This window comes from Gymnogyps californianus, chromosome 28 (genome assembly GCF_018139145.2).
Source record: "Gymnogyps californianus isolate 813 chromosome 28, ASM1813914v2, whole genome shotgun sequence".
Lineage (NCBI taxonomy): Eukaryota > Metazoa > Chordata > Aves > Accipitriformes > Cathartidae > Gymnogyps > Gymnogyps californianus.
Window position 1 is genome coordinate 3,162,648 of NC_059498.1, and position 16,431 is coordinate 3,179,078.

The following is a 16,431-nucleotide window of genomic DNA, read 5'->3' on the forward strand; positions in this document are numbered from 1 at the left end:
TTGCAGTTACAGCAGCCTCCTAAAAGCATCCCAGCACTGGATGTGGGATGGCTTTCCACCACAGGGGTTGAGGCATGTTGGATTCACAGGGCAAAAGGACATGAGGCAGGCAGGAGCTTTGCAAGCCTCCAGCATGACTGGTTTCTGGGTCAGCTTGCTTTCAGTGTGGGGCACTGTCTGTCCCTCAACCTACCCACTACACTGCTGCTGCTGCTGCTGCTGTCCCAGGCATGCTGGCGTAATGCAGTTTGGTGGTGATCCCTAAGGTGCCTACGGGGCTTTTCGGGGGGTTGATACACAGGCTCAGTACTCAAATACCTCTTTTAGTAAAGGGCTGCCCCACGAATTTAGCAAAGTAGCCCAGGAGCTGAGATTTCTGAATTTGCCCCGTTTGGTGGTACCTCCTCCAGACTTAGCTGCCAAATGGTACCAGCTTATCTGCTAGGGACAGGCATTGTCGGCAGCCTCTCACTGCTCATCCCCCATCCCCTCGCGACACCCACACTCTGTCAGTGAGTTGCTTTTGCATTTGGGGGGCTGGATCCTGTAAAGTCCCAAGTTCACCCTTGGACTCTAACCCAAACAAAGGTGGAGGCACTCCTGCTCCTTCAAGCACAAAGAAATACAGTACAGAGGTCCACCATGGATATAGGGCCAACTCCCTTCCCAGCCATTAATGAGCATAAGGGATAGAAAGACCAGTTTGCACGAGGAACCCAGCCCAGGCTGGGCTTTGACGGCGGGTTCAACCAGCCATCATGGGCATGGCTAAGAGCCTGGCGATGTTGCAATGAGTCACCTTGAGCCAGGCCTGGCACAAATTCCCTCCACTGGTCCAGAAGGGACTACAGGGACCAGGCTGGCACAGGGGTTTGGCAATGGGAGACAGAGCTTGGCAGCTCCGCAGCTTTGCAGCCAGGCTGTCGATGAGCACTTGTTACCAGCTGATGGCTGCTGGGCATCCCATGGATAATGAACGTGTGGCCAGCGTCCAGGTCTCAGGAGATAATGAAAACTGATAACACAAAATGAGCTCTTCAGCAAGTCCTTTGGAGGGTGTGCTCTTCAGGAGCAATCAGAGATGCCATCCTCGTGCCACACCTCCTCCATTCAAATGGCTTTCCTCTATAGGTGGTATTAGCAAAACTCTTCACAGCACCCCTGGGCATCCCTGTGGTGTCCCACCTCATCAAGCTTCAGCAGAGTTCCAATGACTCCACCAAAATCTCTTAATGGAGATTTAATAAATTGCCAAGTGGAGAAACTTATATGCATGGAAATGACTCTTGGAGTCACTGTCACCATTAACCCTTTAGAGGGCACACATCTGAGCACACATCCTCTAAGCACTTCTCTGCCAGCCTGGAGAGGATTGGATTGAAACCCGTCTGCTACTCCTTGATGTCTGAAAGGACTCTGCCTGCCTCCTTGCTTGGTGAAGGTTTTTTGGGTGTGTTCAATCCCACAAACCAGGTCTTTTGCTGGGAGCCTTACTGGTTTTATTTTTGTCTAAGGGAGAAAAACGTTGAGGGGCTGTAGACTACCTGCTGCTGTAGAGCAAGGCGAGGAGGACATGATTGCAGCTAAATAGCCTGCGGGATGTGTTAATGTGGCTCCTTGGTGCCACAGCTCATGTTTAATTGAAGGAGGACCCTGCTGAGCAGGGAACAACTTTGCAGCGGCCAGAGAAGACCTCCAGCCCATCTGCTGGAGGAAAAGCCAAGAGCCATGTCCTACGGACTTGGGGAAGCCATGAGCACTGCTTGGGAGCCTGAGCTTGGGATAGACTCCAGCCTTTGGTGCTGGGGCAGCTTTGGATGGCTTGTGCTGTGTCTGAACAGGTAGGTCACCCTCAAAGCAGCTTCTTGGGCTTGGTGAGCAACTACAGAAGGGAAGAGTAGGGTTTCAGCCTGCCCTTGGTGGACAGTGAGCACGGCAGAGGGCTGGGCTGCAATCCTGCCCCTTGGTCTTGCCTCAGCAAGGCTCTCCTTAACATGCAATCAGCCAAAGCCACACCAAAAGCAGGGAGAGGAGCCAAAACGGCTCCAACCAGGGAAGGACACATGGCAGCTCCAAGGCACGGAGCTTGCTGCATGGAAAGAGCCCATTGCTGTGGCTGCCCGGCCAACGTGCTGCTTCACAGAGGTTAATTTGGGCAGCCGCAGAGGCAGACTTGGGAGCATTGCTCCAAGGCCCTGCTGTTGGCATGGTGGGGAGGGCAGTGGACTCAGGTTTGGTGGCATGTGATGGGGGGGACATGATTTGGGCTTTGCAGAGACAGGCCCTGCCTTTCCCCAAGACACTGCAGCGCACTGAGGTTGTCTGTGTGGCTGCCCAGCTGGGACTTCTGTCCAAGCACTGGGAAGCTCTTGTTGACTTAGGTGGCCCAGGACAGAGACCTACCCTGAGCACCCTTGGCCGGCTGCTTGCTTGACATTGCCCTTAGGGGACAGTCTGCTCCAGAACAAGTGATGGACTGGAAGCCCTTTGCACCATGCTCTGGGCAGCAAAAGGATTTGTACCAAAGGAAAGTGTTTTTGTGCATGAACATGGGCACTTGAGACAGGCTTTGAGGACGGATCTGCACCTTCTCCAGGGCAAAGGGATGTCCTCAGTCCCTCAGCCGGCTGCAGACCCCAACACACCTCCCATCCGCAGCACCCTCTGCGGGTAAACCTGGGCTGACCTCCACTCCCTGTGGCTGGTTTAACGCCCTCCCAAGGTTTGGGACTCCATCAGCTCTCCCAAAACAGCTTTTCACAGTCCAGCTGTGATTCTCCCCGCTGTGGCTACCACATTGGTGACGGTCACTGGCCATTCAGCAGCACCCACCCATGAGCTAGCAGAGGTACAAACACACCCACACATCGCGTCCTGCTCCCATTCCTCCAGGCTACAAAACCAGCAGGGTTTGGAGCTCCAGGAAACTTGCCTTCTCTCTTTATCGGGGTAAAGCAGCATCATTTTAACCCAGTTCTATTTAAACTTCTGGTCGCTAATAAATGAGACTCCAAGAGACAAGCACAATGCACATCAGAGCTGGCCCCACCATCATGGAGCAGATGGGGATGCAGCTGAGCACGGTCATGGCATCATGCCCACCCCATCAGGAGGTGTGTGAGGACGCGGTGGAAGGGGTAAAGGCAGGGGAAGGGGTGAGGAAGGTCCCGGGCAGCCCCTGGGATGGGCTTGTCCTGGTGTCTGCCCCTCACCCTGTGCCGAGGCTGCGCCGGGAGCTCCGGCTTGGGGTGGGGGGGCAAGGCAGAAATGACACAGCCCGGCCATTTCCACAAGACCAGCTTTAATATCAGTCATGAGAACAAGGAGAAAGCACAGAATCCATTAATGGGAAAAAATAAAAATTAAAAAAAAAAAAAAAAAAGAAAAAAAAAGAAACCCACCGCCTCATGCCCACCTGCCGCAGACGGACTATCCAGGCACTGCAGATGGAGGAGCATGACACAGCAGCCGGGGGGGACGATCCACCGAGAGCCACCCGGTCCGGCCCCTCTCCAGGGATGCTCACCTTGGGGTGACTGGTAGCGCTGAGGAGCCCCGGCGGTGGCCCGGCCTCGGGGGACCCGGCTTAGCTTAAGATTCATCACAGACTGACACGAAGGACAAGAACGTAAGAAGAATCCAAGAGCTGCGACTTTTTGTTTCTTTATTCTAATTCAGCCTACGACGTTAGTAATGGTGATTTCAGGGGATGGCTGGGCCCGCGAGTTCCTTCTTGTAGTGAAAATCAGAGACTGTAAAGAGGAACAGAGCTTATAAAGACAGATAGGAATATATTGCCGTAAAAAGAACTGGCATGCAAGTGCTTTATACATTTGGCAGTATGTGAAATGGCGGGGCTTCGGTTTTGTTTTTGGTGGTGGTGGTCTCTTTGTTTTGTACAGTTCAAAAATGAGCTGCTGCCTTCACATCTTGAAGACAACCCCCCCACAGGAAAGGACAACACAAGTCAAGTCCAAGGCGCCTCTCGCTTGGTTTTGGCAGAGTATATATATAATATATATATATTTATTTTTTTTTAATGCATAGCGATTTTCTTCCTTTTTTTAATATATTTTTTTAATTTTTTTTTTTTTTTTTTCCCCCGTTGCAAACCTGAGCTCGGTCTCTGCTTTCCTGTGCAGTTTTCCTTCCTTAGGTGTTGGCACTGTGGAGCGGTCGGACGGTGTCAGCAGGCGATCTCCTCCAGCGTTCCCAGGGTGGCCTGCAGCGGCACGTTCACAGTGTGGCTGATGGTTTCCGAATGATTTGGCATGGGGTCGCAAGTGCTCTGCGGATGGAGAGCGGGGGACAGGGTTACCCTGGGGCCGCTGGACGCTCCCTGTCCCTCCCCAACCGCTATCTCCTTTCTTTGGCCGAGCCATAGCATCAATCCTTTGGAAACAACTCAAGCCGGGGCCAAACGCTGCATCCGTATCGAGCGACTTCGCCTGCCTACGGAGCCGACCGCAGGGAAATTTCCTCTTGTCTCCCACTGGGGCTCCTTACCACGTTTTCATCATGGCTCCCTTCCTCTTCCTCCTTTCCAAGTAGGTCTAATAATTTCTCCTTGATCAGCTGCAAAAGGGGGAGGTTGGGTTAAGGTGGGCATCCACGAAACCAATGAAAGTTAAAATTATTTACACTTTTAGCCATTTAAAAACCCAATAAAATAAAATCGCTTATGTCCTACTAAGGATGTGGGTTAATACTCTGCGTGCAAAACAAAAGACATCCACGAGGCATGGAGCAGCCTCACCCAGCGGGGTTGGGGGCACAGCCCCAGGGGATGCGCCGGGTTTGGAGGAAACCCTCCAAAGGATATGGAGAAGGAGACAGTATTTCCAAGAAAACCACCCCATGTGTCCAAACTGAATTCTTCACATGGAAAAAAAAACCCCAAAACTCACTTTTTAAAATATATTTGGGGGTTTATTGAAAAATGTCAGCTATGTGAGCGCCGTTTCCCTTCACAGCCATATTATTTCCCTGGCAGCCGCTGCTGCTGAAGAACGTATTTTCAAGGGAAATCCCAGGAAGGTTGAAAAGTGAGTGTTTTTCTGAAAAACTTCCACTGGGGGAAAAGAGAAAAAAAGAAGAAAGCTAAAAACGTGAAAAATTGGGTCAGTTCCTAAGGAAGTGAGGTGGATGCTGGCTGGCACGCAGAGATGCGTGGTGGGGATTTGGGACCTCGATGAGCCCAGGAGCACAACTCTGCCCTGGGGCAGGACCAAGAGGATTGTGCTGAGCAAATGATGCAAAAAACCCATCCCTAGGGTCAATATTCATCCGATTTTGGCTAACCCACCGGAAAAGAATACTTGCATCTGTTTGCTGGCAATCTCAAAGGGTTTACAAATGCTTTGGTTGAAAACGCAATGAGTTTGAGGTGCGCCGAACCCCACCTTGATGAAACCCTCAGCAGATTAGATCAACCATGTAGATTAGGCATCGTTTAAGACATTTTATTCCTTTTCTCCCTGTCCGGTGTGGGTTAAATATCTGTCACAGGTGACCATGAAGATGCCCCGCATAGGGCATAGCTGGGTGAACCTGCTGGTGCATGCCTGGGTGTGCACGGGGAGCCTCTCCAAGGAGACAGGATGCTCTCTTAAGCCATGTTTGCCCAAAAAGAAGAAAAAGAGAAAAAAAAAAACCAGCAAAGGGAAACTATTTGCCAAGTTTTATAAGCAGATGTCAAACAAAGGGGTAAAGCAGGGAAGAAAAATCCAAACTTTGCGAGGTTTCTTATTACCTTCTTATGAAAGAACCCCAAGAAAGCCGGGAATAGGCGATTTTAATGAAATATTGTGTGCATTCAGCCTGAGATATAAACTGAGGCACAGGTTTTGTTTGCACTCCAAAGCCATTATGAGCTTTATGCTTGTAATTTTCAATATATTTTATTGCAGAATAATGCCACCAAGTGCTAACAGCTGCCCAGAAGGGACTGTGATGGGGAGCGACTGTCTTAAAACGTAAAGCCAGCATCCCAACTTTAATAACATTAAGAGGTTTTTCAAGATGCCCCAGCGAGCTCGGAGCAGAGACCGCTTGCCTGACATCCCTGTGCACCCACCTGGCTTGGCACACGTTAATGTAACAGCCACGAACGACCGCTGACTGCAATATCCCATGGGATTAAAAATCCCTGGTCCCATCATGATACGGGGCTGAGACAGGGCTATGAGAGTGCTGGACTATGCAGGTCTAAGATATTGCATATGTGGGTGCAGGGGCCCCAAAGCCATCGCATTAAAATCACCAGGCAATGAGTAGAGGAGCTGACTTAGCAGGAGGCACCTTCCCAGGGACAAGGGCAAAGGACCTCGGGCTGGGATGTGCCAAATTTGCTGGGAACTGCCTGTCTCCATAGGTGTTTGCATCCTCCTTGAAACTACCCCGAGCTATAAACTCATTCTTTCCTGCTATAAAACAGGACACACACTTGTGTGTTAGTGTCCCTGGGGTCATCTTGGTGCAAACCGGGTGCTCCTCAGCAGCTTGCATCCAGCTGCAGCCCCTCTCCCTGCCTCAATTTCCCCTTTTATAAACAAAAATCATGAGCCTGACCCCCAACACGAAGCCTTCTGCAATGCGGCGATGAAGACTGGAAAGGAAAATCAACAACTGGTGGGGAGGATGCTCCAGGGAGGGTTATTTTGGACCGTGGCCCATTCAGGTGAAAAAATGAGGTGGAAAAAGTCCAAATGGCAGAAGGGCGCAGACAGCACCTGGAATCTGCCTCTGCGCTCGCAGGGCCAGAGGATGCCGGAGGGACGATGCCCGCAGGCAGGCTGTGACAGCACGGGACCACCGAGGCCTGCGTTGGCACCGCGGCATAGAAAAGCTGAAATCGCCTGGGAGATGCTGAGCTGTGCTGCTGGGCTGAGACATCAGCGTTCACTGGGGGAACTCGCTTAGGCAAAAAGAGATTAAAAATATACAAGGGTCGTAACTCTGCTGCTGGAGGGCAGGAGGAGGGAGGGCTGCCGGAAAGCAATGTCCCCTCCGGACTGCTTATTGCAATAATTCCCATTAAAAAGGGCCTGCACTTTTCTCTGGAGCAGCTGCTCTCAGCCATCGTGGAGCCACGGGACCATGCTCGAGCTCGTCTCGGTGCTTCCTAGAAAGCTCCTTGCTCCAGGGCTGCTGGCAGAGCTGCAGACAGCAGATAACAGGGACTGGGGTTTTTCCACCCCCTGGCAGCAGTACAAGGTCTGGCCTCGCTGCTTCTCCCGCCTGACGGCTAGACTGGGACTCAGGCATTAATTAAAGGTGTTTTTATGAGAAGATGGTAACAGCATGCTGCTGGGAGAAGCCCCAACTGCTGACAGGGACAGGAGGGCGCAGCAGCAGGTCCCCAGCCAGCACCCCAGGCAGTGCAAGCTTCAGGGTGGGAAGCAGCACAGCCCCACATGAAGGTGGTGCTTAATTAGCCCAAGCGAGAAGCAAACCTCGTTAGCAGAGGCAAGGTGCCAAGCGAACCTGGCTATGCCATGCCATGGCTGCATGCCAGCCCCCCCCACACGGAGAGCCCTTGCTGATGCAGGGACCTCCGCACCACGCTACGTAGCCTTGACAGACCATATAGCACTATTGTAAAGCATTAATTACATAGTATCATTAATGAAAATTAATAATCCATGTGGGCGCATTGGGCATGGAGGGTCCTGGTCCGCGACCACCCCAGCCTGGCATCAAGGCTGGCAAACCCACACCCCGCCAGAGGAATAAGGCGAAGGGCGAGGGTCTTACCTCATATATATAATCGAAGAGCTCTAGTATAGTGAGGATGCTAGCACCGATAAATAGCCCCATCTGGCCTCCAATGTCACCTAGGAGAGAGAACAACATGTGGATGGCTTTTACCCCTGGGGTAAATGCTCTTAGAGGCACCCGTGCAACTGTGGTGCAGCTGCCCTGGGTGCTGCCATCCCCGAAGAGTGGGGAAATGCAAGGGATGACCCCCAGAAACACCAACAGCTCTAATGCCATGAAAAGCATCCCGGGAAGGATGTTGCCGGTCACCAAAGCATTTCTCCTGCTAACGAGGCCATCAACTGGAAGCCTAATGAGGATGCGATACCGCACGCTGGCATCCGAGGAAGCCATCTGTCAGACAGCAGGCTTCATCCCAGAAATCCCAAAGCCCAATTCCCAAACTGGGCGGGGGAAGGAGAAAGATGCTGGAGAAGAATTAGGTAACGTCCCCTGGAGCGGAGAAAAAACCCAAATCTGCCAAAAAGAGGAAAGGGAGATGGCCTGCTTTTTTAGGGGAGCATCTCAAGGCTGTCTCTGCTTGAGTCCCCCAGGGCTGGGGAAGTGCTGCGGAGGAGGCACCATGGGGAGAGGAGACTTCCAGGAATCTGCTGGGAACATAACTGCTGACATGAGATGCTGCGCTATGCCAAACCATGTGCTTCAGGGAAGACAAATCTCATGGATTTTGCTGCAGAACACCCATGGTTTAGCTGTGTTCCTCCCCAGAGCAAAGGCACCCGTGGGTGGAGGGGCTACGGGACCTTTGCTGTGGGTGTCCATGAGACAGAGACAGAAGAAAGAGGAAAAAAGGTGCTTGGGGGCAAAGTGCTGGTTCAAAAGGGGCTGAGGACTGGGGGAAGATGAGACTCTGCCCAAAGCCCGCAGTGCCCTGGGAATGAGGGTCGTGCAAGGTCATGCAAATAAGGAGGCTTGTGTCAAAGAGGCTTCATCACCAACCTCCTCTTCCTCGCTTTTCCACTCTTGGGGAACCCACAACCGGTGCAGAAGGGCTCACAGCATGTACCTTTTGCAGAGCTACCACTGCAGGTTGACATGGGGGCACCCAATGGGACGTGGGGTGCTCTGCTCCCTGCAGTGTCCCCATCCCGGGGCAGGCTCGCAGCATCCAGCCCCGCGGGATGACCCAGCTCCAGCTTTCAAACGAAGGTGCCCCTCGCTCCCTGCATCCCAGGAGGGATTTGGGGATTCGGGGTGGCACATGGTGGGGCTGCAAGGCTGAGTGGGGGCACAGAGCATGCTTGCTTCTCCTGACTGAACACCTCCACCCCCAAACCCAACGGGTCCCAAGCACCCAAATCTGTAGCTGGCACCCACAAAGCTTGACCCAGTTTGAGGCTGAGCAACCCAACAACTCCTCCACCTTCTCCATCAAGCTGCAGGGCATCACCCAAAGGCAAAGAGCTCAGGGTCCTGGCTGGCCTGGCTGGAAAGGATGGATTTGGAGCATGTCAGAGGTGATGGGCAGATGGTTTTAAGAGCTGTCCTCCTCCACACACTGCCCTTCCAGCATGGGGAGCACCACAGAGAGCATCCATCACCTGCTCGGCCCTGGGATTTCCAAATAATAGGGCGCCGGTAGCAAGCAGAGATGGAGCAGCTCACGTTAACCTTTCACAGGTGACACACGAACTAGCTGTGGTCCCTGGGACATTCCTGGGACAGCTTGGTGTTGGAAGGAAAATAAGAGATGGGGTTGAAAGCGTGCTGGCCAGGAAGGTGTCTGGACCTTGCTGGGATTTTCAAGGCAATGCACATAAGCTGTGCACCCACTCACAGCATCTGTCTGTCCCATAAACACACATGGACTCCAGCACGGGCTCACACAGACACCAAATTGCACCTCTGATCTCTCCTTACCAAGTAAGGCTGCCACTTCATAGGCTTTCTTCTGCTCAATTGTCTCATAGTTGAGTGCTTCAAAAAATATGTCCAGCACAAGAATATTCTCTCTGTAGAAAGAGGACAACAGCATCAGTCCATCAGCCACCAGCGGCCTCGTGTGCTTCGGGACAAGAAAAAAAAATGGGACTTTGGGGCTTTATTCCCCTCTCTGTCCTGACTGTTCTCTTTCTGGTGTCCTCAGCAACCCCCAGACACTTGGACCTCCTGGAGACCAAGACCATAGGGCACTGTTAGGACTCTGGCAGCCTTAGCAGAAGCTGGAAAATGTTCCCCCAAGATCTCTCAGGGTCTGAGCTCTGGATCTCACTTTGATGATAACAGCAAGACTCCAAAGGATGTTTAATATGGAGTAACTCTTGCTGCCTCCACAAGGCAATAATGTGCCCAGGGTTGGGAGAGGTCCAAGACAGCGGCTGCCTGAGGTCCACAGCCCAGACTTTGGTAGAGAGCAGCCGTATCTCAGACAGGGCCAGCAAGACTGGGCTTCCCTGTCAAAATAAGAGGAGTTTTTGCCCTTTTTTTGGTGGGTATGGAGTATGCTCAGGAAGACAAGGCCAGGGAAGGAACATAGAGTTGTCTGGAAACAGCTCTACTGACAAGAAAGCAACCTACACCTCATCTCCTCAAGGGTTTCACCCTAACCCTCCCTGGAGGACATACCTCTGTTTGGTGATGGAGGCATTGGCAAGGTCTCATCTTAGCACAGGCTGGTTTAAACAGCCAATGGGGCTTTACAGACACTTTCCCTCCATAAAGCAAAGGAGATCTCTTTTCTGCAACACTCACGAGATATATTTTTCCGACTTGTTGAACTTCTTCTCCAGGTACTTGGCCGAGGTCTTGCTGGGGATCTTGACCATGGAGAGCTCTTTGTTGTATCTGGTCAGGTTACAGGGTGTTCTGCAGATGCAGTAATTGCTGTCCTTTTCAGCAAGCAAACCTGGAGAAGGTCACAGAGTTAGATCTCATGGAGGCAGGGACACACAGCAGATGTGGGAGCAGAAGTCATGCCACCCAGAGAGGGGCCAAGGAGCCCCATCTCAGAAGAGCTGCAGGAAACCCAGTTCTGGCCATTTTTCTCCCACTTCATTGCACGGCCATCCCCACCGTCTTGGAGAGAGACCTTCTGCTGGAGGCTACACTCTGTTACCAGCATCTGCTCTGAGAACATGTGGTGATTGAGTCTCCTAAATCCAGACCTAGAATGGGTCCCTCCATCCCAAATCCAGACCCAGAGGTGCTCCCCTCCTACATATCCTGGGGTGCCTGTTATCCCGAGGGTTTTTGCACTGACGGAGCCCCATACCCCATGTAGAAGAATTGCTCACCACCCGCTGACCTGAACTAGCCAAAAGGGTATTCCATACCATGGAACGTCATGCCCAGTATATAAACCGGGGGAAGTTGGCCGGGAGGGGCGGATCGTGGTTCGGGAACTAACTGGGCATCGGTCAGCGGGTGGCGAGCAATTGCATTGTGCATCTAGGACCGAGGTAGGTCTTCCATCCCACTTCCTCATATCCCTCATCGCGGCTGTGGAGAAACTGCCAGACATGCTAGCTGAGAAATGGTCCCAAGAGTTCCAGCGATTTGAGGATAAGTTTGGCCGCCCACCTGTACGGACCAATACCTCAGCTATTAGGACAAGGCATTCTTCTGGGCAAGAGAGAGGAGAGAGAAGGTATATACCACGGGGTACCCTGTGGTTTTACCTGCTTGACCACGGAGAGGATATGAGGAAGAAGAAACTTTATCCCAGGGCGCACCCAGCCCTTCGCAACAAGTTGAGTCTCCTCAAAACCCATCGCCGGGTTGCAGCTGCTATAGATCACCCTAGTCCTGCCAGCCAGGAGGACGCAGGCTGCTGGAAGTCCCTCCAGCTCGGGACACCTGTGGTATCCAGGGATATCTCTTGGTACTCACCGAGCGCAGGCTCTGCGCATTCCTTATACTGCTCCGGGGTACAGAAGGGAGCATCCCCTGCATGGAAAGGACACATCCATCAGTGAGCATCAGCCACCGCTGCTGCAAGGGAGCTGGGGACCGCTGGGCTCTCTGCGGGGACCGCAAGGATCTCTCTTTAGCAAAATGAACCCACGCTGGGGACGGGCAGCAGCGGTATTGCAGCGTCTGCCCCACCTCTGCCTGCCGCGGGGGCCTTTTCTTGCAAACCGAGGAGGGGGCTGCTGGAAATACCACCCAGGGGTGTTAACTGGGGCTAAATAAGGGGAAATCAGACCCACGTCCCTCTGCCACGTCTTGCCCCCTATTTCAGGGCATTTTGCAAAGGCTATTAGCATCCTCCTTTCCTTAGGGAAAGGTATTCCCAGCTCTTTGAATCCCTGATCCCCTTCCAGCTCGTTAACCCTTAATGACCCAGGCTGGGTGGAGGGAGGGGGTCCCTGCCCCCCCCGGCACACTGACCTGGCATGTGAACCATTTTGCAGTTGCAGTTTTCCACAATATACCGGGTCTCGCAGTCGATCCTGCAAGCCGTGATACTGTAAACGGGAAAGAAGTCTAAGCCCATATCCGACGAGCGACATTCACCCCACGGCGGAGGCAGGTACGTCAGCTGCAAGAGAGGGAGGAGCGGGGTGTCAGGGGACGCTGGGGACCAGCAGCGAGGAGTGGGGCGCAGCATCTCCCTCCTCTTGCCACAGAGGAGCCCCCAGAGCACAATTTTAATGATGTTTTTAAGGAGAGGACCGAGTGGTGCTGTTGCAAGGGAAGGCCACAGCATGACTTTTGCCAAGTGGGAGCCTTTAGCAAGCTCTTCTGCTCCAGAGCTGCTCTGCTGTGTCCCTCCGACCCAGCATCTCCAGGAGGAGAGCTGCAGCAGGATGCTGCCATCAGAGATGTGCAGCACCAGAGGTTCTCCAAGACCAGCTCTGTGGTCTTTCTTGAACCATTGGGAAAATCCCGCCCATGCAGGGGCTGAAGGGGAGGCTCCGACCTGCAATTCATCTCCAACTTTGGTGGGAGCAAACATGGGGTCGTTGGCACCGGTGTGTTGACAGCTCCCGTCTCCGGCTTACTCCAGCCTCCGAACTGTGCCACTACGTGCTGCTCACAGGGACAACGCAGACAGCGCTGGTGACATTGAGGAGCAGAAAGGGGTGGCAGTGAGATCCTAGCAATGGTTGTGATTGCTCTGGTGTGAGCAAAGCCGCCACATTTGCACCGTTCCCTTCTTCAGGCACTTTTCTTGTTGATGAAAAATGCAGCAGATCACAACCCTCAGAGAGGTGCAAGGGACTTGGGAAGCACATGGAAAGGACCAAGAACAGTTCAGCAATTAGAGATTGCTGCAGCAGGTGAGAAATGCCAAGGAAAAGGTGTACCAGTGCCATAAGGAGCCTCCAAATCTTCATGCTCCCCATGGAGGGATGGCTCTGCTCAGAGTGGTGTTGCCATGGGATATGGTGCTGGGCTGCAGAGCAGTACCTCGCTGCAGCCACGGAGAAGGCAGACAAGTCAATCATGTCCTTTTCCGAACACTCATGCTCAGGGAGAGCCCTGTGGAGCTAGATACACATTATCCGCTCTCCTGACACCCCATGATGATGAGGAACCTGTCTTCTTCTCCCCCGTTTGCACACCACCTCGCATGAGGCTCATAAGTTGCTCTGCTCAGTGCTAGTGCAACGCAAACCCTTCTGCTGTTACCGCTTTATTTAACACACATGCAAAGATAAGGTAAGCAGGCCACCACAGGCCACCACAGAAACCTTAATTCAGAGCCCAGAACACGCTGGAGGGAAAACAGTCACTCTCTGGCCCCCATGGCCAAATCTACCTTGCTCTGCTTCTGTCTGCAGCTTGGCAGCCTTGCCCGTTTCTCTTTGTCTTTGCTAAATGCTCTGCACTACTCTTTGCTAGAGAGCAGAAAATAGCATTCCCCTAACCCCTCCTTCTTTTATGTTTTAAAGCGGCGTCCAATTTGCTGTGCTTTGCTCCAAACACAGAACGTTTTGTGCTGGCAAAGCACGTTGGCTGAACAAAAACATTCCTTTAAAAAATGTAGTAACATTAATCACATCCTAAAACAAATATGTAAACATATGTTGATGGACTATCAGCCTAGGACCTACTGGCAAGGCTCTACAGTGCTTGTTTTGGGTTTCTTCTGGAGACATGTGGAAAAGGGAGGAGAAAAGAGATGACCCACGAAGTGGAGGCACATTGCAGATGCTGTTGGATAAATAACGACCCCATGAATCCTTCAGGCATGGACCTGGGGTAACTATGACAAAACTACCATGGTGTGAGCCGTTTGGAGCCCATGCTCTGCTCTAGGTCTGCCCCATAAGATCTCCTGTGAGAGCAGAGCTCCAGCTCTCCAAAGCACCCTGTGAAAAGATGTTCACCTTGTGCACCAGCTTGCAGTGCTGGGGCACTGGTAAAACTCCCCGTGGCTTTGACTTATGAACCACTCAGACATTAAAAACCCATAATGGGCTTAAATTGCAGCCAGGAAGAGGAAGATGAGATGTTGGGATGAACATGTCTTGTGGTGAGGACAGTTGGGTATGGGAACAGTCTGCCTTGGAGGGGCATGAAACCTGGAAGCTAAAGGAGAGTTTGGGGAAGATGCCAGACTTCAGAGGATGATCCTGCCCTGTGTGGCTGGGCAAGCTCTCAACTCAGCCAAGCCAAAGTAATTCCTTCTCTAGGAACAATTTTGCCATGAACAGTTCCCATCCAGGAATCCAGAGGCGCTTTGCTTATTCCAGCACTTTGCTTGCTGCTTCTATGGGCACTATACTGGTTCCCAGTTACTTCTGTCTCTAACAAACAGGCTGATGCAGGCTTTACGGGACCAGATGGAGCCATGGACATGGCAGCCCCATGGCATACCCATCTTCTAGATGAGCCACAGGTCCTCCTCATGATGAGATGGCAGTTCAAGGTCTTCCCTTGCATGACCCCAAGGATAGACCTGAGAAAAGCTCAGACCCTGCCTGCACAAGGGTGAAGGGGTTCTCCAGACCCATGTGATGGTGAACCCCTCTTTGGCTCTGCTTCCCCCACCAGCTGGGAAGTACCAAATCCCTTCCCCTGCTCCTGTGAGCACCATCCCTGGTCTCAAGCGCCAACGAGACAGAAAACTTTGCAGCGACGTTCAGCCACAGCAGATCTGCGTGGTCTGCTCAGCACCTCTGCGTCCTGGTGTGCGCGTGCAAAGAAACAGGATGCTATGCACGCCGGAACCGGCATCGCCCATGGGCGCCTGGGCTGCTCACTGCGCGACATGAGCTCTGGCATTCCCAAAATCTGCCTCAATCCATGCCGCTGCTCAAGCTGCTTTGAAAAGCAACAGCGGCGAGAGCTCTTCAGCTGCTCGGAGCGACACGCACCGATCTGTGCGCTCAGCGGGTCCAACCTGAAGAGCAGACAATATCCACATCAGGCGCGAAGATGCAGCAGGTGATGGAGGGATCCCATCTGCGGGGACCAGCTGAGGCATTAAGGGAAAAAAAACCCCAGTTCCCAGCAATCTCGGCATCCTCCAAGAAAACACGCCTGGCTCTGAATGGGATGGCTTTGAAAGTCAGCAAAGCAGCACCTTGGAATGAAAATATCAAGAGCGTCTTTGCGACAATAGCAAAGTGCTGTTTGAAGGGGATCTTTTCTCATTTGCTTTACACTTGCAATATAATAGAGTACCAGATGCCATCATTTAGTCATCCGCAGTGGAGAAAGGGGCCCATATGTTGCACGTTGTATGATAAAGGAGAATAAATAATTGCAGTCTCAGATGGTATCAGCTCTCTTCCAAGCACAGCTACACACAAATCTTTTAAGCCCTTTAAATTTTATTCCGAATGTAGGTGACGGGATCAGAAAACGATGGAGTCGTGATCAGATATTTAGCTTACACACTTTTTTTGTCAGCCAGCGTTGGATTTGAGCCACGGTGCTCGTGAACTGGCACCGCGTCTGCAGGAGGTGCACGGGCTCAATGATAAATTAAACCCTAATGAATGAAACTTCATTAACAGAGTTATGGCCTGTTTTGTAGCCAGGACCATGAGCACCACCTATCCCCATACCACGAAGCAAAGCTGGTTTGCATCTCCCCAGAAGCGTGGCATTCCTTGGGGATTTGCTGCCTTGCCACACACACAACCCCATGCACACACTTGCACACACACAAGTGTGCAAGCACAAGTGTGCAAGTGCAATTCACTTTTCTCTGGCTTCGTAAACACGCAGGAATAGGTGCAACACATCTCCCCTGCCACGTGCCAAGACTTTTGCTCTCTCCACCGCGCTCTGAATCGCTGATACTTAAGAGCAGAAAAAGCCTCTTGGTACATTTAACACCGGTGGAGGTTTTTTTGCTCTGCAGCATAAAGGCTTCCCCTGTTTTGGAGAAAAGCACTTCATGTCTGGGACTGACAGGAGACTCCAGGCAAGCTCAAATTTTTACTTTTTAACGGAAATTTTCCCAATGAAACTCCTGGCCATGGAGCAGAGCCCTATCGGGTGCGACACAGGCACCTCGGTGCTGCCTTGTTTTATATTAATGCCTACCTTTTACATCTCTATATCCCAGGGCAGGGATTTCTTGCTGCTGGCCATGCCTCCAAGCAGAGCCCCGAGATGCGGCGGCTGTAACCAAAGCATCTCCCACACCCGGGGGACCGGCACCGGGAATCCATCCGCTTCCCCCTCCATCACTGGCTCGGTGGGAAGGAGCGCTGCAGCAAGGGTTCATTTGACGTATGACAGGCAAATCTG

At 52.3% G+C, this 16,431-nt stretch overlaps 1 protein-coding gene across 1 annotated transcript in view; it reads right to left on the bottom strand.

Annotated features, from left to right (window-relative positions):
- Positions 1-3,425: 3,425 nt before the first annotated feature.
- Positions 3,426-16,431, bottom strand: part of LOC127026537 (acid-sensing ion channel 2) — a 513,577-nt gene continuing 500,571 nt past the window's right edge. The window contains exons 4-11 of the mRNA XM_050911842.1: positions 12,109-12,259; positions 11,608-11,664; positions 10,471-10,624; positions 9,640-9,731; positions 7,756-7,835; positions 4,507-4,575; positions 4,114-4,288; positions 3,426-3,752 (exon numbers count right to left, since the gene is read on the bottom strand). Of these exons, the coding sequence (XP_050767799.1) occupies positions 4,187-4,288; positions 4,507-4,575; positions 7,756-7,835; positions 9,640-9,731; positions 10,471-10,624; positions 11,608-11,664; positions 12,109-12,259 (705 nt within the window). The 3' untranslated portion in view covers positions 3,426-3,752; positions 4,114-4,186. The remainder of the gene's footprint in view (positions 3,753-4,113; positions 4,289-4,506; positions 4,576-7,755; positions 7,836-9,639; positions 9,732-10,470; positions 10,625-11,607; positions 11,665-12,108; positions 12,260-16,431) is intronic.